Source organism: Caloenas nicobarica, chromosome 7 (genome assembly GCF_036013445.1).
Source record: "Caloenas nicobarica isolate bCalNic1 chromosome 7, bCalNic1.hap1, whole genome shotgun sequence".
NCBI classification, from domain to species: Eukaryota; Metazoa; Chordata; class Aves; order Columbiformes; family Columbidae; genus Caloenas; species Caloenas nicobarica.
In genome coordinates, this window is record NC_088251.1 from 16738723 (window position 1) to 16762373 (window position 23651).

General features: G+C 36.9%; 1 protein-coding gene across 1 annotated transcript in view; it reads right to left on the minus strand.

The window, feature by feature from the left end:
* Window positions 1-23651, minus strand: part of DNTT (DNA nucleotidylexotransferase) — a 93316-nt gene that overhangs the window by 62888 nt on the left and 6777 nt on the right. The window contains exons 3-7 of the mRNA XM_065639332.1: window positions 20249-20374; window positions 7079-7249; window positions 5779-5850; window positions 2417-2540; window positions 959-1091 (exon numbers count right to left, since the gene is read on the minus strand). Of these exons, the coding sequence (XP_065495404.1) occupies window positions 959-1091; window positions 2417-2540; window positions 5779-5850; window positions 7079-7249; window positions 20249-20374 (626 nt within the window). The remainder of the gene's footprint in view (window positions 1-958; window positions 1092-2416; window positions 2541-5778; window positions 5851-7078; window positions 7250-20248; window positions 20375-23651) is intronic.

Genomic DNA, 23651 nt, shown 5'->3' on the forward strand with positions numbered 1-23651 from the left:
TTAATTACTAATTTTATTCTGTCTTTTGCTATCATACCAGTTTTAGTTACATAAGAGTGACAGAACTGTGTATTTTGAGTTCTAAGAGAATATTCTAAGTATTTTTGAAATATATTTTTGTATTAAAAATATAGTCAAAGTTTCACAAAGTAACAACTTAAGCAGCAAGAAACTTAAGGACCTTACTAAGGTTTTTTTGGTTTATTGAGTATGACATGTACTGCAAGTAGTGCTGTAATGGAGGACTGGTTACAGAGCAAGGAACTGGATACTCCCAAAGACTATTCCCAGTCTCAGTATTTTGCTATGTGGCTTTACGAAAGCTCTCGAGTAAGTGCTGAAAGAATGAATTGTGTATGTCCTCAGCAACAGTTTTGTGTTTGGTTTTACAGAGCAAGACCAAAAGTTTTAGGAACAAAATCACCCAGGAAAGAAATTCTGAGATCACCTTATCTATACAGAGGTCAGTGTATATTCGGTTCTCTTAGTGCTTTATATTCACTGTGGTCAGTATTTACCGCAACGTATACTTCTAATGCTACAAGCTCTGCCTTAGCATATTTTCAATCTCACATGGCCAAGTTCTCCAAAAAAAAAAACCACAGACTACAAGCACAAAAGTGCCTTAAGTTTATTGTGTTTTTAAGCATGGCTTTACAATAGTCTAAGCCTTGGAATTTCAGATCCACTAAAAGAGGAAAAAAAAAATATACGCTCAAGTATAGCATGTGATCTAAACATTTTTCCAGCAAGCTATTCTTAGGTAGATTGTGCTCTGACCAAAAAAAAAAAAAAAAAAAATATCCCACACACAAAACAACCACCACCACCAAAAAAACCCCACTACACCACAGTGAAAAATGTTCCCACTAAGTTGCTTTGACTTTTCCAAGAGACAAACATCATTTTCTGTGTACCTGAATGAAACAGTCAAATGGAATCATTTGTTTTCACTCACCTCCTGAAACCACCAGTTATGGTAACTAAAGCATCTGGTAGAAAAGTATATACCGTATTCTTCACAATCATGCTTACTGCATCTGCTTCTGCCTTAGATACACAGCTAACAAGGTCCTCGTAGTAGAGAAACCCTGGAAATCAAAGGCAAAAAAGTGCTGATCACTCTATGGAATTATCAAGATCTCAATAGTGTTATGTAAGCACCATGTGAAATAACCACCTCTCACCAGGAATTTATACCACACAACTCGTACCATGCACAAAGGCACCATGTCTAATGGCATGAACTAAAAATGCTCGATTTTGAACCTGGAACTATAGGCTTGTTTCAGGACGTTGTCGGGAAAAATATATTTTGATCTAGTCTCTTCAGGAGCCTTTTCCTTCTTTCCCACCACTCCTGGAGTTAGTCTCCTGCCTTGCATGTGGAGAAATCATAGGAAAGAGCCTGTTATCTTTGTCCTTATAGTATACATGTGTTTTTGCCATTATAATTTGTTACAAAATGTAGCAGCAGTTACAGTTTATAACAACAAAGCAGTCAGGATAATTGCTCCACTTGCTGAGAATCTGAATATTTATAAATTACTCTGACTTCCCTACCAGCTCCCATCAATAGCGTTTCTGGACATACTACTCTAAAAGGTTCTATTCCCAAAATGATGGGGTTTTATCCAAGTACAGGGCTCAGAGATATGTGAAATACCCCAGCTATCTTTATATTTGATTACAGAGCTTGTATCAAAAAAGCCCAGTCCTGCTGCTTGCTTCACATTTGGATATGACACATAAAACAAAAAAGGACAAAGGAGCATGAATGTGGGCAAGTGGATCCAAAGGATACCGAAGTGATGTAAAACACATGGGTTTAATGCAAAATTAAAATGACATGATCTTAAGGTCATGTTATGTAATCTCCTTTTCTCAATGTAACCAATTCTTTTGTTTAAAATAATTCCTTTATTTAGGGAAATGGCACACACACAAGAGATATCTATGGGGAAGCAACATTATTCATTTGACCATGTTTAACACTTGTAAGTTACTATGTACTAGGATTATGGAAGTAATTTTACAAGTATTTTATTACAAATCCTTATTTATCAGACAGGTCCCCTTTGAAAAGTAGTTCTGGGCTTACCTAATGTAGTTTTTTTGCAACCTGTGAAATAATGACCCATTAATAGTTTTGTGTTTAAGAGCAGATTTCACTAGGTACCTGTGTAAGCAATTAAAAGAATATTAAAAGAATTAAAAGAATTCATACATTTTGAATGACACCATTTTTAATTAGGAGCTCTGTTAGTCCAAGTATTATTTTAACCTAATAATTTAATATTCACAATACAATGCAGCAAGAAAATGAATGTATAAATGAACTTTGCCGCCTCCTCTGGTTCTGTTACCAAGATCTTTAAGCATTGAGATACGAGTTTTTCTGAGACTTTCACCTTACCTGCCTTCTGCATTTTTGACAGCTTCAGTGTCTTGTCAGCTTTCACCTCTTCCAGAGTTCGTAAACCCATTCTGTACCATTTCTCAGATGTCTTCACTCCCACTCCAAAGACTGAAGTAAATTGCTAAGGTCAGTAGAAGAACACACATTTCAGTGCTATTTTATAATGGAGCAGTGAATTAACAATAAGTAGGTGACAACAAGGTTTTACAGGGAAAATACTGGGCAGAGTTTATCCTACGTTGGAGATAAATAATAGTGTAATACAAACATACATATTCAGCTTCCTTTCTTTACATAGTTAAGTTGAACATACAAATGAACATGGGCAGTTCTTATAAAACTGAAATCTAAACAATAATATTGTAGTGGACCCAGCATCTTTATATGATTTAGCCAAATGGACATTTTTAACTAATGTTTGAAATAACGATAGTAGTCTTTATTTTTACTGCAAAGTTAATAAATGCAAACAATAACATTAAGTAGCTGGATTCCCTTACACTGACTTCGTAGAATAAGAGGCATCTCAAGACTGATTCCCTCAAGACTGACATTATGATTTTGTATAATATGCGCTACCAGCCTTCAGCTGTACACATGATGTTGGTGTGGCAGCATTTCCAAGAGATGGGATCAGCGGGAACCCTGTGGCTCTTGAAATTCTGCACTGAGGGCAATGGATCTCAATGGTACGTGGAAACAGACAGTAAGTACATAAATGTGTTCTTATACTACATTCTATAAAACACACATGTTTGAAGGTCATGCCAAATATTGTTTTCCAAAATTGGATTAAATTTGAAGTACAAATAGTAATTTTTGTTAGCTTGCATATTATAAACATTCGTACAATTTTTCAGTCCTCATGTGAGCCAAGCTAAATTCCTACACATCTTATTTGGAGTACAGATGTCACTATTTTTCCCACTGAAAAAAAAAATAGGCCCAAATCTACCAACCTCTGAAGTCTTAGTGTGGTTGTATTCCATTTATTCCAAAGTAATTTTGTACACTGACTTATTCCTCAAGAAAGGATGTAAAGCAAAAACGTCACAGTTGTAAGCATTATTCAGTGGATCAATATTTCAGAAGAAGAGTGACATGAAAGCAGAAGGGAAAACTTTCACACTTGCCCAAAAGCATGTTCCTTATGTTCAGTTTGTCAATACTGAAGCTCTCAATAGTTTCTTTGTACATTTATAGAATTCAATGAATAGCTGTGTAAGACATGAATAACTGTTGTTTTCCATTCAGTCTACAACCTCTGAATTCTAACCATGCTAGATTTATTTTGTGTTTTTCTAGTGAGATTAATTCCTTGGAAATAATTAAGGTAAAGAAAAGAGAAAAATTAAAATCTTGGATAATATAAAACAGGAATTACCCTACATTTTGTATATAATGGATGAAATTACCTATTCTTTGTCTGAATCATGGGTGTTTATGAAAGAATGTGATTTTTTCAATACTTAGATTGTTATCTCATAATGTTTTTGCTAGCACTAAAAGATTTTCTAAAGGATCTATTACTGCGTTTTAAATTACTCCAAGAGACTTAATTAATATTGGGATAGAGAACTAAAGAAAATTGATTCTATGCCACTGTCCAAATTTTTAAGAAAAAAAAAACACCACATTTTTTTCTTTCCATATTAAGATTCATTATTACACGGTTTATTTATAGATGTCAATTTAGAGACACTGCCCACAGTGCAGTGTGAATAGCAGGTAGCCCATTTCTTCAATTGTGTATGCAAGCACTGTTCTTTTTCAGATGGTGAAAGTGAATTATATGAACTCGTTCCCTGCAGTATCCACTTCCATAAAGTGGCAAAGTGGCCATGACATTTATGTACCCTACATCTAAACCACATACTGTATAATTTTTTTCAGTTATTTGACAACTGTGGTCATGGGACCAGCAGCGATCTTTTAAGTCACGATAAGTGGACTTAAAAGTCCAAAAAAAAAGTGGGTAAGGAGCACAGGAGGCTCCACTTAAATATGAGAAGAAACTTCTTCACAGTGAGGATGACAGAACACTGGAACAGGCTGCCCAGGGAGGTTGTGGAGTCTCCTTCTCTGGAGACATTCAAAACCCGCCTGGACACCTTCCTGTGTAACCTCACCTAGGTGTTCCTGCTCTGGCAGGGGGATTGGACTGGATGATCTTTCAAGGTCCCTTCCGATCCTGAACATTCTGTGATTCTGTGAAGTGATTTGCAGCAGTCACCAGAAGCATGATAAACATTAAAATTTAGGAATTCACTAATATGGGATTCTTCTTGGCTTCCTTAGAAGCACATTAAAAAATTTTGCAAAGAACTGCTACAGCCAGTTTGGCCAAAATGTTGAGACTGTGCTCAGCTAACAAGAGAGCCACATGAATTCATTGTAATTTGGCACGTGAATCAAGGCATAAGGCACATCTCAGATAATCTGTCCCCTGTTAGGTTTTATTCTAATCTTAAAGAAATTTTCTTAAACACTGAAACATAAGATTTAATGGCCGATCTTCAATCTTTATTACCATTAATAGGCAAGTCTGGTTCCCGAATCCGGCTGTACATGTGAACCTACAGCTCTTCTCTGAGTATTGCTACAAGATGGCATCAGAATGGAAGAACCTTTCCATAGCTGAAGTAAAATTGAATAATGTAGGGGAGATTTAAACAGCCCCATTCCTTTTATTCTCTGGTTCGAATTTTTCTGAAGGCACAAAAAGTATATTTTTAGATATTAAAACTGCAGATAACATTGGAAAAAAACATTTTCCAGTACATATTTTTCCAGTGGAGAATTAACTGACAATTTAAGAAACGGGCACTGCAGTACTTATGTGGTTTAGATTCCCAATAACTATGAAGAAGTGTGACCATGACTCTGAATCTACAATCTGCCTAACAAAGAAATATCCCCAGTCCTCCTCCATCTGCCTCACACAAAAGAAAATTAAAATTGATCTGAGTCGTCTTCTTCATCTGGTATTTTCTTAATGCCAGAATAAGCTGGTATAGTGTTGTAATGATAATCAGCCAAGGAAAAAAGTAAACAAATTTATAGTGAAGAGTATGCATTACATTACTTTTCAGGAAAGAAAGATTGTTTAGTTCAAGTTTAAGAGTAACTGTGTATGCATCACATTAAATAGAAAAATAACTGATTCCTTACTCTATCACAGTTTCTCTCTGCCCCTTTCTCTTTATGCAAGATCTTTCTCTCTCTTTTTTTTTTTTTTTATACCTGATATTGGATGTTCCTTTATAATAAAATTGATGGTTATGTCTAAGCTATACTTAAACATATAAAAGAGGAAAATATATGCAATTTTAAACAACAACAAACTTCAAAAGATTTACCTTAAATGATTTGTATCGTTCATCATTTAATACTTCTTTAGCTCTAGAACTCTCTCCTTCTTCAAGAATTTCCTAAACAAAGAAGTTGTTTTTCAAAAAAAAAAAAAAATCAAGATTACAGTAAGTTTTAGTAAAATAATCTAAAAGAAAGTCTTATCAACCTGTAAAAACATGAGGAGCACCCTTAGCAACCATATTGTTTTATTCCATTAGGATCAAATTCTACAATCCTTTTTGAGACAGAAGATTACTGAAGGATGAAGAAGAAATTGGTACCACAGAATAAATTTGACCATACTTATTTACTCATAAATTTACTCAAGGATGAAGTAGAAATTGGGATCATGGAATATATTTCACAGTGCTTATTTACTCATAAATTTACAGCCAGAAAGCAGTTATTTATCATAAGCTATCAATGAGTTGTTCTGAAAATTAGATTTCATTATTTGAGTTTACTTCTCTTAAAAGTAAGAGCATTGTAAGAACAGATACATTTTTTCTTGAGTTCCTTCAGTCTTTCTGATAAAAACTAACAAACAAAAAAGCCTTCACCAATAAAACCGCCAAAAATGAATTCCCGGTTCCCAGGTAGTATGTACAAAGGGCACTCCAGAGGCTACATTCTTAACTGGTGGGGTGAAGCAAACGAGGAGCCAGAGTGAATCGCAACACTCGGCAGTGACCTCTCCAGGCAGCTGAGGGCCCCAGCCAGCTGCCTGCTGCAGTAACAGCACCCGCGATGTGCGATCCTGGAAAGGCTAAGGATTAAAGAAAAATGCAGGAAATACTCAAAGCTCCAGTGAGAATGTAAAGTTCATCCATCACCTAGATAAAAGGCTTTGCTATAACTCAAAGCAAGGTAGGATTTAACATTAAAGTACTAAATTATTTACCAGTTTTGCAAAAATAGTATTTCTAATAAAGCATTCAGGTGAGCAAAATTATGTTGCCAAGGGCAGAAGTCATGTGAACAAAACTTAACAGTTAACCTGTCACATCCAAATCAGATTGAGACTTTAAAAATTTTGTACAAAGATGATACCGCATTATTTGTTAATTCGTATTTATTCATTAGCTACCTTGATTCCTAAAGAGTGGAGGTTCTGTGACAGAACCTTGTGTTACTGCAACAGGTTTCCAGAAATCATTGTCTTCTTAGTAACAAGGATAATATAATGTTATTACAGGAAATACAGAAGGTTGTGTAAACACACACAGATATCAATGCTGCACTCTGTGACCTCTAAAAGCAGATCTGTAAAAGAGTCAATCGGCAGATAATTCAGAGGCATGTTACCTCAATGACATCTCTGACTCGGTCTCCCATGCAGGGCAAGCCTTGTATATCTTTCATTCTGGTTACTGGAAATGGAATAAATTTCAGCACAGAAGCTGCCCTCAGAAATTCCAGGGAGAATATTTCGTTTTCTTTGAACTCATAATTTTCAGCCATTATCTCAAAGGCATCCTGGAGAGGAGTAGAAAAAAAGTTAAAGGTTAGGAAAAGCTTAAACTTAGAAACTTAGAAAGGTTACTTCATATGCTAATTCAAGAATGATTTATTTATAAGAGGGAGAAAATATAGAGTTCATTAAAAATACTAAAATTTTTTAAAAACACAAACCACAAACAGCATATTTTTCTAACCACTTGAAATTTTCCAGGTATCATAAAAATTGCGTATGAGAGGCAAATGTGGGAAAATATTTTGATTTATAACAAAGCCAAACTTTAAAATCTTCTGTGAGATACACTTTCCATATTCTGTTCAGATCTAATAAATCAATGTGAAATAGTGCCATAAATTTTAGGATTGTGCCCAAGCATAAGTAATCCAGCAGGTCAGCACATGACATTGTCATTTTCAGACACAAGCAAATAGGAGTCTCTGGCAATACTGGAAACCATCTTCTTTTTGAACTTGTACCCATGCTTCTCTTTAGTAACTTACGGAAAAAACTCCCTTTTTCCTCATTTTTCAGATGTATGACCTATGCAAATAGAAACATTTTCTTTAATGCTACTTCAGCTATCCATGGCTTGGTTTATCTGATGTTGCACTCTACCTGGAGATTGCCAGTGTGATTTTTTTTTTTTTTTTTTTTAGCTACCCATATGCTATTTATACAGCTTTAGACTCCCCCTCCTTCCCAGAATATATATATATATCTCTCTCTCTTAATAGAAGCAACGTTTAAAAACTAAGTGTAGGGAACAAATCTCACAGTAATGGAGAAGAGAGGTAGTTTTTGGTTTCTCAATGTGGAATGCTGAGTTTGGGAGAGAACAAATGCTGCAAGAAGAGTTTTTGAATAACCTAAGAAAATAACTTGTGAAGGCTTGCAGCTGATTAGCAGCTGGAAATCTGAGTTCTTAATGAAACCTTGCACAAAGCCTCAAAAATTTTCAAGACTGCAAAATTAACTGGTTTCTTCAGAGATATTTAAGACTATACCATTTCCAGAAGAGACTTCCACTGTTCAAAGTATTTATCTACAATGCGTCCCACACCTTGCCATTCAGGATGCTCTTGTGCACCATTCAGATGACACATGGCAGGCCTGGTACAGGCCACAAAAGAGCCAGCCTTGCAAAGCTCCCACACAGCATCGTGTCCTGCACTCCTGCCAGACATCCCATTTCTTACTCTTCATCCAGTCTCTCAAGAGCAGCTAACAGACCCCAGCCTTGAAAGGGCCGTATGTCCCACTGTACCAGTTCCTGCACATCCTTCCAGGTCTTCAACTTACGCTCGTTTCTTTCTTTGACCCACAAGGCATTGCAAAATAACAAAGAAGTGGCTGTCAGTGTGCATCTGCCTGCAATTATCACTTCCCTGAGCTGTAGTCCAATTGTCTGTTCAGAAGCGTTTTTAGAATAAAGATGAGTAACACCCTGTGATACAGATATCAAGAGACAGCAAATGGCTTACAAGAACAATGACTGCAGTGGATACTAGGAAGGAATAAGATTAAACAGCTTTTTCTTGCACTCAGTGTTTATAGGATCACTGTTCACATTTAGGCTCAGATTTCATTTCATTTGCAATTAAATGTATCATTATATAGTTTAGAGAAAATTAATTTTAGCTTTTTCTTTGATTTTTATCTTAGCATTAATGTGATTTTATATTGGCAGATAAAGCAAATTAAAAACCAGCAGGCCTTGCATATCCTAAATGCTACATGCATAATATTTCTAGGTGAACTGGAGTGTGTTCCAAGGCCATGAACTGACATGACAGCAAATCCAGTGAAGTTATCCCTTTTTTACATCTGTGGAATTGAGAATAGCGTCTGTGACCCTGCACTGAAGGAATACAGCCTGATTTAAACAACAGCAATGAAAAAAATTTACTTGAGCTACAGTCATTTAGATCATTAAAATAGAACAACATCTTAAAATTAAATGTACCTTTCACAATGAATGTAGATTATTTACATATTGTATTTCATCCTTTTGTCAGTTCCAGAAAAAAGATCATCTGATATATTTTGTTGTTCAGATTATAAACATTATAGTCTCACTGAAGCAAAGTGAAGGTTTTAATAAAAAAAGAAAAAAGTTGTCTCTACTGACCCTAAGATTCGCAAAACTTTCCTCTTAATGATTCAAAAATATGAGATCTTAATTGGTTTGACAGTATCTCTTTAGAAGAAATAGGTACCTCAGCTGAACCACTTCACTTTTCTTTTTTCCTGTGTTACCACATTAAAGTATAAAAATAATTAATTAGGGCTTGCTACGGAGAATTTGCTTTGTTCTATATTACCAGTATAACTTCACTCGTTGATCTCTCTAAGAATCCGTCACCTGTTGTCCATCTCACTGGAAGAATCTTTCCCTTAGCTGCATATTTATTTATCAGCTACTTCGATTATCCTGATTAGTAAGTGCTGTGCAATGCCATTTTCACAACATTTCATGAAAGACATCTTGAGATAGAGAGCAGTTTAGCAAGATGTTTGATCTAAAAGTTTCTACCCATATTTACATTCAACTCGCCTTGGGTATAAAGAATCAAAGCATAGGGGGAGAATATGCTCCTTTGAGAGAACAAAAAAACAAATCCTATTACAAAAATAGTGCACAAAACCTTAGCTTCCTTACAGCTGTCTTTAAAACTATTGCAGTGTCTAATTGTTGGATTTATTCAACTGATACTCTTTTTTCTTTTTTTTTTCCCTACATTTAAGATCTTTATTTGCTTGACAGATTATGTTGTACTTAATTACATACTTTATACTTAAAGACAGGTGCACATTATAGATTCCATTTAGAAAGAAAACTAATGCAGAAAAACAGGAAACCACCAATTTGGGGGTCACAAGCAACATGGATTCATCCCATCTTGCACATGGAAGAACAAATACAGCACACATAGTACTGCAAAGGAAATGGGAAATATATATTTTATAAGTGGGGTGATAGGAGTCAGATGTTTTCTCTGCTGTAGAATTTTTGAGGGTTGGGGTTTTTTTTGGATATTCTCCCAAGTTTTTATTCTTTTCATTCTTTGCCAGCTTCAAAGATTCTTTCCTACTATACAATAAAAGATGCTACTTCTTGCTTCAAGCCAGGTTTATATTTCCAATCACAAAATTATGATTAGTTTTACTTTCTTTTTCTCTCTTTACAATTAATACACATAAATACTCAAGAAAGCAGTGTCTGGCAAGAAATTCCTCACACTGGTCAACACTAGCAGAATTAATGAGGGCCAGATCCCAACACATATAGTAGTTACCTTCTTCTTAAAATAGTCTACACAGACAAATACATCAACAGAAAACAGTTCTCAGAAGTATTTGCTCAGCAGTATGTAGTAACGACAGAGACTGGCAAAGTCATCTTCTTCATTCAGAAACTCAGAAAGTCTAGGGAGGTTTTTTTTCTCACTCCCAACAGGCAGCCTCTCACATGCACATTTAAATAGGTGTATTCTACACTAAATAATCAGCCATCATAAAAGAAGTGTCTGCACATAACAGCACCACTGCTGTTTTAGAGAGGTATTAGCCCCTTTCCGCTACCAGGAGGGCAGTTTTCAGAAAAGCTGTGTCACCACCGTTATTGAAAAAAGACAATCACATGTAGCATTTTACTCAGAGGCTGTTGGCAGTCAATGAGAAAATATAATCAAAGCATTTTTATCAATCTAGCTTACATTTTTCAGGGTTTTCCTGCCTTTGCAAAGCTCATTAATCTGCTTTAAATAAACAATTAAATAGTATTGAATATTCATTATTCCCCATACAAAACATAGCCAGCAAATGCTGCAATTAATTACAGATCTGTCTTTTTACATAAAACTGCTTTTGACGTTCTTTTTGATAAAATCTTCCAGCTTTAAAAAGAGAAAGCAACTGATCTCCAAGTGGAGTTGCTGTCTATTGAATATTATAGTCCATATTGAATGACATTCCAGAGGGGAAAAGCACATGAAACTCGTATGTTAGCTGAGAAAAAGCTTACAGTCTATTAGATCTCTACTGAAAATTATTCATGGTGATATAAAAAGGAAAATTACTACCCTCTTATTTATTCTTAACCTTGTTATTTCTTACCTTAAGAATCTCACCACATAATTATCAATCAGATCAATACTCAGACTGCCTGTTTAAAAGCTACTATTTTAACAGGAAATGAAATTTCTAGATTTCCAACATGTGGGATTTTCATAATCTCTGGGGTATTCTCTAGGGACTGCTCTAATTGAACATGAAAGATAGCTAGGCTACGCTTCAGTTCTTCAGTATTGAAAAATTTCCATCTGTGCCTGAAATTGCAGAATGTATGTCAACGAGACTTGGGCTATGCAAAAATTTGGGGATAGAATGGAATGGACTTCTAGATCCCAGTGGGTCAGAAGAAAAGTACACAAAGATTTTGTTGAAATACATTAAAAATAAGGAAGACGGATGTACTGACAGAAATTTTGAAGCCCATTCAATATCTGGTATTTAAGACCTAATAAGAAAAATATAATAAATAAAGCAAAGTTATTAGTTAGCGTGCATTTTAATATGTGCAAGATACTTAAACATCATAAATGCTAAAAATAACAACACTGAAATCAACACAAAGAGCAAGATTCTCAACTAATACATGAGGAAGTTCTCTGAAAAAAATAATAAACAATAATGCTGTGCTGGTTTATGCATGCTGAACAGCTAATCCAATAACTTTCAACACAAATATCAGAGTACACAAATCCACTCGCCATCAGAAAAGCAAAAGAAGCTAATGGTCACATGCTATGCTTCATAACATCCTGCTTGTTTAAATAAGATTGTCAGAGCAGTTCTATTGCTACTTGCAAAATAGCCTTTAATAAACTCAGCTTTAGACTCTGCAAGAACAGATATCACCAACACTATACTACCAAGAAAATATTCTAAGTCTAATCTGTTTTGTAAAGAAAGCATTACAGCTTCATGGATGGGGCACTTATCTTATTCCCATTACTACACCTCCTGCTCCTCTGCTGTGTGACCTTGGAAAGCTGATTCAGACTTCCCTGCCACTGTTTCCCTTGCTGCCTTTCATTTGCTGTCTATTAGGGCTATGAACTCTTCAGGGCTTGAATTGTCTTTCACAATGTGTTTGTACAGCATCTCTTATTAAAAAGGCCTCTATCTTGCTCAAGCCTGCGAATGCTACTGCAGCACAAATAAAAAAATAACAACATACATGATACCCGGTTGAAGGACTACTATACTCAGATCAACAATTTGAGTTAAATTGCTATTGCTCCCAATAACTGTTTTCTACTTGAAGTTTATTTGTTAAGCTGTTAATCCAAAGAGTGGGTCCTACTTTTCATCACATTGCCATTGCCAGTTTTTGGTGTCCATTCAAAACTGACTAAAGTGATTTTAAAGAGACTTAGAATGAACCATTCATTCAAATAATTTTCTTACTTTCCCCAGTGTAAATCTTAATTTTATGTTTCAATGGGAAGGTACAAAGGACATGTGAATACCTTTTGTATACACAGACAAAGTAAATATACAGTGCTTATTTCAAGGAGAATTAACTAGTGAGGCAACCTGTACTGTAGACTAAAGTGAATAAAATAATCAAATTTTGTTCAATCTGAATATTTTTTATTTTTAATTTTATTTTTGGTATCTGAACCAAAAAGCCCAATACTTGCCCAGGTCCAAATATTTTATCATGTCATCTTACATCAGCTGGAGAAACCACACAGCTGAATGAGAGTAACAGTAATAGCATAATGTGAACAATCCCAAGGTCCTTGTACACAGACCTATTAGAAATATCGGTTACCTCCAGCTGCTCCTCATATTAACCAATAATAACAGCTTCATTTCTTACAACTGAAAAGTGTGGTGCTTTTGAGAAGTTTCCATATTTTTTCACATAATGTGAAAGAAAACAAGACACTTGTGAGAAAAGATTTGCTGACAGAGCACAATGTTAGTGTCAATCACATAACACTGCCCTAGAGCAGATAAAAACATACAGTGTAACAAGAAACATAAAATCTTAAAAAATGTTACACGTATTAATATAGCCAAAGAAAGCAGCATAGACTTAAAGTATGCATATAAATTTGGGTTGCGAAAAAGTGCAGGTATATATATATTCTATCTGTATTTTAGGGATCAGCCTCCTGCTTATCTTAAAAATGAGAAATTTCCTCCTTAGACCAAACCACCAATTCATTTTGGATAGGTATACACTTCGTATACGTTTATAAAGTTTGCAATTTTGATGTATTGTCTGGAGAATTTTTACTGAAATAAGCTATGTCAATAAGACAGTACATGATATTAAGGTTATGCATTCAGTTAGTGGTTTTATATCTATAGATATCCCAAGTTCATAATAAAATTAAAGTTGAGGTTCTCCTGAGGTCTGTTTTAAAATGGAATAATAATAAATGCTTGAGCCACTGGCATAACTGGTACATGTTTTGTAGGTTAAAAAGACGACAAAATAAAATAGGGATTTTTTTTCTCTCTAACAGAGTGAAAAGGAAACCAGGCATCTTTCCTGTGCTAAGCATCCACATTCTCATTACCATGACTAACAGCCAAAGCAGAGTAACATTCAGTAGCATTAGCAATAAGCCTCAGAATCACAGAACCATTTGCTTCTGACTTAATTAGTTTCTTCTGTAAGAATTAAATTGTGTTTTCCTCACAGAAGAATGTCTGTCTGAATTTTATTGCAGTCTGGTATTAATATTCAAATCCAACTACCCCGCTCCAGCACAGCAGAATGACTCCATTTATTTTACCACATGAAAACACAATGCAGCCCCCAAGTGTATATTTTCAGAGGAAGAGGGGGAGGATGGCTAGCTATTTACAAATGAGCCAGAAAACAATATTGTAATATTATATTCCATAATAATGTTAATGTTTAAGACCAACATAAAGGAAACGTGCTAAGGTACAACCTCCGGAGAAACAATTTGCCCTTTTGTTCTGCATCTTTGCCCATCTGAACAGCTAGAGCTCACCTGTGGAGTCAGAGCTATGCATTCAGGTGCACTCCTGAATCATCCAATTCAGTAAATCCCGTAGCAGTGGTTTCCAGCCTGTGTACCAAGAGGTCACAGTACATGATGCACAGGGACCCAAAGACTGCATGAAGCCCCACAGGTCTGAAGTGGTGGCATTTCTCCTCCATGAACTGCCACACGCAATGCTACTGTCTCCTTCATGGCATGCAATTTGACATATTTAGTCTATTCTTCACACAACAGGCCTTGCTACTATTCAACAACTCATTAAAAAAAAAAAATGGGTAGGATTTGTTACCTGCTGAACATAGTCATGAAACCTTCACATCTGCAGAGTCTTTGCCAACCCTTCTGTAGCTTCTTCCATGATGTACAACTGGTTTCTTGCACCTTTCTGTAATTTGTTTTCTGGCTATGTGTGCTGGTTTGACTGAAAATGAGTTAATTTTGTTCATGTAGTTAGTAACCTTTTCTGTTTCATTGCTAGCATGGTCATTATTTGGACTTAGTTTGAAAACGAGAAGATAACACCCGAGAGCAGAGTTAATGTTTTAAATTGCTCTGTTCTGAGAGCCAAGGATGTTCTGAGTGCTCTGCCCACAGATGTGAGGCATCAAGGAAGGGGGGCATAGATGGGGGCAGAGCTTGACTGACACCCAGACTGATCAATAGGAGTATTCCATCCCATTAGCATCATGCTTCATACTTAAGGAGAGTCAGGATTTCCTGGTCTCTCTCTGGCCTTTTTGCTTGCTTTACTCTCTTTGTCAGAGCTGGGGAGTTCTGTTCAGGACATTCATTAGTTTGGCCATTTGCCATTGGCACCTGTCATCCTGCTCTTTGCAGAGGTCTCTGGGCCTTTGTCCCTTTTTCCTGTTTTTCTCCCCAGGATCAGCTGTTAGGACCAAGTGCTGCTTCTTGGGACTGGCTGCTTGGTGTGGACGAAGTTCGTGAGGAATTGAGTATCTTTTATTTTATATTCTATTCCTATTATATGTGTATATATATGTATATATTTACTAGTAACGTATTAGTATTTTGCTATTTTATTAAACTGTGTTTATCTCAATCCAAGTTTCTCCCTTCCCTTTTGATTCTCTCCCCTATTTGGTTGGGGGCAGGGAGCGAGCGAGCAGCTACTGTTGTATTGCTAGCTCAGGTTAAACCACGACACTATGACAACAGAAAGGAAACGTGCAACAGCTGAACATAGAAACTGCATCTAGCATGTCAAACCACCACAATGTCCTCATGAGCTCTCATCAAATATCTCTGCTATTTTGTTTCAGTAAATGGTCTTTCATGGTAAAATATACACAGAACAGGACTCAAGGTTAAAACTAATCACTAATTATCAATTTTTCCAGAAATCAAGTCTCCCAAAGTGTCTCTTCCAAGAAATCAGCACATTCAAAGCCTTGTTGTACACATGTCACTGCCTGTTAGCAACTGTTTTCCTGCTCTTCTGAAGAGACTACAAGGTGTCAAACATTAACTACTGTTTGATTTCAAACATTTGAAAAAAAAATTCGATACAGGATATCAGGGCAAAGTCCAGTAAAAGGAAGAATCTGTGAGTTCATCTAAGAATGCATAAGCAAATAATAGCTTTGTGCCCCTGTTACAGGAAAGATTGAAAAATATACTTTTCAAGCTAACCGAAGAAATCAGAAAATCTGTAAGAAAAAGGAATGACCCCAACTCACAGAGTAAAGTTGTTAGAACAAAATACTATCATCAACACATAATTCAAGATGGTTTGGACCTAATTTTCAGGATGTATGGCATTGAGCCAGGGAAAATCTGTCATTTAATGGTTGGCTGCCCACAGCATGCACAAGTGAATTATACCAGTGCTTCAGTGTATTTGCTAAGTGCTCACACTGAAAAATCTGTTGGAACACTTTTATTTGAGAATGTGAATTATGGGTTTAAGAAAAGACTGACAAAACAACAGCAAAACTAAAAATCAGGCCACTGTGACATTAGGCAGACTATCTGGCAGGCCTCCAGGGAATGGGCCAGCTCTTGCAGTCCATAAACACTCAAAGTCTTCAGCTGTCATGGCAAGCTTTGGTTGTGAGGAAAAAGAGCAATAGCGCTAAGGTGTTGCATTACAACTGTCAAGGTGCAGATGCTAGACAGATTCATATGCATTATCAACTTGTCCAGTACCATCTTCAGAAATAAAATAGAGCATGAACCCAGTACAGTCACTCTCGAAGCAGGAGGATAAAAAACTGCCACGACTGTCACTTGGAAATCTAATTTCTACTCAGACTCAGAAATGTTTGATATATAGGGTAACAGAAGGGAGTCTCAGTGCTTCAGTCATCAAACTGCCCTGCTTCTAATAAGTTCAGTAAAATTCATTTGTCAAATACAAGTTTTACTCTGACATTGGGACTGCTGTAATGATAAATCTGGAAGTAAATTAAAGACTGCGTCTCTGTGAAACACAGGTATAACAGAAGCCACTCAATGAAAATGTTGCTGCTATCATAGTTTTCATCTGAACTGAATTTTGGACTAGATTCAGGAATTCAACAGCCAAAAGACAAACTATGTATTCACTAGAGTTCACAGAATCACAGAATGTTAAGGACTGGAAGGGACCTTGAAAGATAATCTAGTCCAATCCCCCTGCCAGAGCAGGAACCCCTAGGTGAGGTTACACAGGAAGGTGTCCAGGCAGGTTTTGAATGTCTCCAGAGAAGGAGAATCCACAACGTCCCTGGGCAGCCTGTTCCAGTGTTCCGTCACCCTCACTGAGAAGAAGTTTCTTCTCAAATTTAAGTGGAACCTCTTGTGTTCCAGTTTGAACCCATTGCCCCTTGTCCTATCGTTGGTTGTCACCGAGAAGAGCCTGGCTCCATCCTCGTGACACCCACCCTTTATATATTTATAAACATTAATGAGGTCACCCCTCAGTCTCCTCTTCTCCAGGCTAAAGAGACCCAGCTCCCTCAGCCTTTCCTCATAAGGGAGATGCTCCACTCCCTTAAACCATTTTCATGGCTCTGCGCTGGACTCTCTCCAGCAGTTCCCTGTCCTTCTTGAACTGAGGGGCCCAGAACTGGACACAATATTCCAGATGCTATCTCACCAGGGCAGAGTAGAGAGAAAGGAGAACCTCTCTTGACCTACTAACCATCCCCCTTCTAATACACCCCAGGATGCCATTGGCCTTCCTGGCTGCAAGGGCACAGTGCTGGCTCATGGTCATCCTGCTGTCCACCAGGACCCCCAGGTCCTTTTCCCCTACACTGCTCTCTAACAGGTCGTTCCCTAATTTATACTGGAGCCTGGGGTTGTTCTTGTCCAGATGCAAGACTCTACACTTGCCCTTGTTATATTTCATTAAATTTTTCCCCCGCCCAACTCTCCAGCCTGTCCAGGTCTCGCTGGATGAGCACAGACTTCTGGCATGTCAGCCAGAAGCCCAGTTTGGTGTCATCAGCAAACTTGCTGACAGAGCACTCTATTCCCTCATCCAAGTCATTGATGAATATATTGAATAGTACTGGTCCCAGCACCGACCCTTGAGGCACTCCACTTGAGCCTCCAACTAGACTCTACCCCATTGACCACAACTCTCTGGCTTCTCTCCTTCAGCCAGTTCACAGCCCACCTCACTATCCGATCACCCAGTCCACACTTCCTCAGAGTAGCAGCAAGGATGCTGTGGGAGACTGTGTCAAATGCTTTACTGAAATCAAGATAGACCACATGCACTGCTTTGCCATCATCTATCCACCTGGTTATGCCCTCATAAAAGGCTACAAGGTTGGTCAAGCATGATTTCCCCTTGGTCGAAGCCATGTTGACTGCCCCTAATGACCCTCTTATCCTTCATATGCCTTAAGGTGGCACCAAGGATAAATTGTTCCATCACCTTTCCAGGGATGGAGGTGAGGCTGAGTGGTCTATAGTTTCCCGGGTCCTCCTTCTTGCCCTTTTTGAAGACCAGAGTGACATTTGCTTTCCTCCAGTCCTCAGGCACCTCTCCCGTTTCCCACAACTTAGCAAAGATGATGGAGAGTGGTCCAGCAATGACTTCAGCCAGCTCCATCAGCACCCGCAGGTGCATCCCATCTAGACACATGGATTTATGGATGTCCAGATTGCTTAATTGGTCCCTAACCCAGTCCTCATCAACCAAGGTGAACTCCTCCATTTTCCTGACTTCCTCTGGGGCCTCAGGGGTATGGAAAAATACAGTGCAAATTTTAAAAGATAGTAGATGTTTCAAAAATTAAAAGTAATTTTAAAGATATCATTAAAAGGGAGCTACCTTATTCTAGACCTTTTTTCTGTTCAAAATTTAAAAATCAACGACAACTTTGTGCCTTCTAGGAGTAGCCATTTTACTTTGTCATTATCCATCAAATTTACTTTTAATTTTTTACCTTCAGAATAACTGACAAAATATCCTGCTACAGAAAATGCAACAAAGACACAGACTCCTACATTCCACTGTTTTCAGGAACTAAAGGCACTTCCGATTTCTTCAAGAGGGCTCATATTTTACAGTATCTTTAAATCACACTGTATTTGATCTGACATCTTCCCCTACAGCAGTGTGCATTTGATACTTGTAAACAGTGAAAAAGAATTATTGCTTTCAAGAGGTTAAACAATAACATTCACAGCCTTGTTTTTCTAGCAGCAAGTGGGGCACAGTAACCATTTCAAAACAAGCAGTTTGGGGAATGTTGGAATCATTGGGGTTGGAAGGGACCTCAGCAGGTCTCTAGTCCAACCACAGGCTCCAAGCAAGGTCAAAACTCAATTCCCACCAGGTTGCTCAAAAAGGGAAATTTTTTTCAATAAGCAAACAGTTTGACCTCTTTGAGTACCATCAATACTACTATATAATTGGCATAATTGATGATTATTTCAAAGCATCACTACAAGGCAAAATTTAGGTTGTTTAATTTTTAACTGTGCATTTCCAGATCAAGACATTTCGGAGATGCTTTTAGGTTTATCTTTAGTTCCAAATTCCCTGAGGTTTTAGTATTTACTTTGTAAATGGGTTTTATTCCAAATTACTGCTGTTATTCTTTTTATATGGATCTTACAAATGATATTTGCTTGAAAGATTTGTGTATATTTATAGGTACACACACAAAGGAAAAGCACAAAAATTACAAATAACAACAAAATAAATAATGAAACCTTAGGAAGGTTATGAATGTAGGAACCTTATGAATGTAACTATGCCAGATTTATTCAGACTATACTACAGAGTCTCTGTGTCAAATGTTTCCTCTTGCATAGTTGTCACTGAATATCTAGAGCCAGCCAGAGGAGTCATTAGGCACAATAACTTAAGAGGAATTTAGACCAGATGACTCAGGCTCTTCATACCTATTGAACTGTGTGATGTTATGAGCATTAAATAGGATATATGACAGTCTCCAAGATTTCTATTTAACTAAACAATTTAAGGGCTTTTTTTCGTCATGTTAAAGTAATTACAATAATCATGCAATCTATTTTCATAACTAAGCAATTGTGAAAATCTGAAGATTACAACCACTCTTTGAAGAATCGAACACCTGGGCAAACGAGAAGGCAGCAAAGCAATTGTGAAGTACCTTGGACTGACCTAAACCAGACTTGCTTATCGTTACTTTCAACTTGTCAATTAAGTCTGTGATGAAAGCCTAAAAGATATTTTCAGAATGTTATTCTATCATTTGTTTTAAAAATTCATGTGTTTACAAGCTATTAGTGTATTTAAAGATCCATCGTGTTAAGCTTTCAGCAATACTTAAAGGATGCAATTAAGCTTGCACTCCATTTTAATTTTAATATTCCAGATTCGTAACTTTATTAAATTGTTATCATTGTGTTGCCTAATTAACTCATGAATTTGTTGATGATGTCATTGAAAATAATGAATCAAGTAGTGTATTAATTATTTTACTCGTATTAGTTTTTATTTCATGGATACAGTATTACCGTGAATTTCTTGTTGTAGTTATTTAAAGTTGTCTTCCTTTGACACGAATACTGAGATACTTTGCTTGCAATAAAAGATGGCACTTCTGATTCAGGTGTATTCAAAGGAGGAGACTGATCTTGTTCCTAAAAAAAAAAAAGGGGGGGGGGGATAAGGTTTTGTGACACACCTGTCAAATAGCTTAAAATACATTCATGAGCCCCAACTATGTACATTCAAAAATAAGAGAATAATAATGCCCCTACCATCTTCCTAGGGAAAACATTTAACTTCACACTGGTTGCACTGACAATACCAGTTTATCTGTTGTTTACTGGGATTTTTCATTTTCTTCAGTAGGGTCTTGCACAGAGTTTCCAATGGCACTGTCATTAAAGAAAAAAAAAAAGTCTCTCTACACAGCAAGTCTCTCTTCTACTCCTTTTATTGCAGTAAGATTGAAAACCTACAAAGCTTTCAGGGCAGATTGGCTTGAAAGAACAGAGTTTCCCCAGAAAACACTAGGTGATTCAATAAGATCAAGGATGTTAGACCAATGTGAAAAAAAACCAGAGATGCTCAAATAACTGACTTTTTCGATCTGTACCTAAATTCAGTGGTGAAGGAAAAATCTTTGCATAACTTTAAAAATAAACTTTTCCCTGCCTCTTCCAGGTAAAAGGAAAGAAAACTTTTTTTGTTTGGATTTAATTCTTTAAGCTAGATGTCCTATTTTTGGGTCACTATAAAGGAAAGGAAACCTTTACAAACCGCCACAGAAGAGTCATCTCCACTCTTTCATCCAACAGCCAGTGTTCACTTTATGATGTGGTTTCTCATTCAGTCCCTTCCATACATGCTGATTCAACCCTGACATCATTTTTAGGTGTTCACTGGAGCAAGGAAAAGGAGCCGGGTGCCAAATGTTAAATGGGAGTTTCCCAAGCACAAGGCTATCTACATGCTCATTCACTTTTTGCCTAATTTTGCTCCATGCAAGATCGACCAAGATGAACAAAAAAGTCTGTGGGCAACCCACCCGAGTAGAGTGGGAAGAGAATCCTCCTGAAAGGTAGGATACCCCAAGTCACATTCCCATTGGCAAAAAAAGCATCCCAAGCATGAGTCCTCAACATGCGAGTGTCCTGAGCAACTGGAAAAAGACAATCTAGCACCATCTTTTCTGCTGCTTTATGTGCTCAGTCCTTTAATTCTTTTGCTTTCATTAAAAGTGCCCAAATCTGAAATATTTTGGAAACACCCAAAGTGTTCTCAGCATTTCCATATGCTTTTTGCTGTTTTTCATTTTGTCTGAAAACATTTGGTAGATCTATGAAAAACATATTGCATTGCACTATCCAAAAGCCACAGGGAAATGTTTCAACAAAAACAACAACAAAATATTACAAAGATACACAGAGGAAATTTTCACCCCAAAAATGGAACAATGAGCCCTTTCTCCCCTGTATCCAGAGACGTGCAGACATAAAGGCAGCATCTCTGCTGGGCAAACCTATGCCCTTCACACACTCACCCCCCGCATATAATTTCATGCTAAATTGCCTTTGTATTTGATACAGAGTAGTTAAATAATAGTATTCACACACGCACATAAAAGGCATTTGCTTGCACAGTTGAAGGAGCAGTGAATTATATGGCAGTTTTCATAGTATACACTGAAAGGAAGGAAGCTATTTTATGTGTAAGACCACTCTTGGGAATAACTGAAATGGGTTTCAGCCAGGATCAAGAGCACAACTCATCCACTTTTGCACACATTCATGAATTATACTTTAAAATTGATTTTAAATCATATAAACTATGATTGATTACAGCTAATATACTGCTTGAAATTATAGCCTCAGCTGCAAAGACTGAACAAACAATGTTACTGAAGAGAATATACAATAAGCTATTATCTTCATTAGGACATAGATACACAAAGAACAAGAGCTCTACATTGTAGCATTACCTGGCACTGTGGATGAGAGCAAAATTAATGCAGAAACCCTATGTCTTTAAGAGAGTGATAGACTGGCACATAAACATCCTATTCCTGTGTTAGCAAAGATATTTGACTTTTTTTTTAATCAGCAATAGTTTTGTTTTTCATTAACAGGACTTGATTATATATAACAGAAGAAACTTCGGCTAGAAATCAACAGCAAAAATGTCTAGCAAACAGTAATTACTACAGCCTGATTTTTAGGGAATATAATGGTGCCTGCATGAGAACTACAGAGATTATCTATCATCAGCAGAACATCAGAACAAGGTTGATATTGCTTTTTGGTGGGAAGAACAGATGGGATATAGTCATTTGTACAGATTATGGGACAAACCTAAAGATTCATCCAGTAGCAATTACAGTGTAGAACAAGCAATCCTGGAAACCCACACTACCTCAAAATAACTTGTAGTGCTGGGGAGAAACAACTATGGAGATGAGAAAAATGTAAGCATTACAATTCCTTTTTTTGCAGAAAACTCCACTACATTAAAATGAAATTATGGTACACTGCACAGGGGCAACGACTGAAAAAATTTCCAGATGTGTAGGCCACTTCATTGCTGGAGCTAACCAGAGTTCGTAACTCACATCCAGGCTGAAGTAACAATGAATGTCACTGCCACTTCTTCACCATGACATTTTCCACAGTAAAATCAGCCTGTACCACTAGCATCAGTTTGTACAGCAGAGAGGCTTAGCTGCAGAACTGATCTTATAGGGGATTACTTCTGTCTTTGTCAAACTATTTTTTTATTATACAAACAAAGAAGTGTAATGACATAGGGAAATAACAGAGAGAGATAAAAAAATGGAGCAGCAGAAAATAAGGTGTGTGGATTCTAGAAACTGCATCAGGCCACATTGTTCAACAGCCAACAGCTTTGTAAAGTCCAGACGGCATTGATCAAATAATGAATTCTGCTGATATCCAGCATTTTATGAAGAGAAGGCATCCAGTTTATAAGTTTCATTTTATTTTCTAGGAAACTCTGACTTGTCAGTATGAAGGATTTCTTCCATTAGTTAGAGTCTCTCTCTTTCATGAGGCAACAGAGTGAGACACTCTGGAAAATGTTAAATATGAGTTGCCTGTCACATAATACGGCAAGGGATCAAAAGATGCAACACTTCCTTTCCCTAATATGGGGGAAAATCTTTTGTTCAAGGAAATAAATCCCTTTTCCTAAAAAAAAGAAACAACCCACCAACAAACCTAACTAACTAACTAACAACTTTTGGGTTCTGACTGAGGAAAAATCAGAAGAGATGCAGACACAGCAGAGTTCCTAAGGCTGCTGAGGATATCAACCCACTTATGGTTTTCTTCCTTTATTTTCATCCCTCTGAAGTCTTCCCCTCTGCCTCTTTCTTTGCCATTACTCAGGAAACAGCACTACTTTCTAGCATGTGGG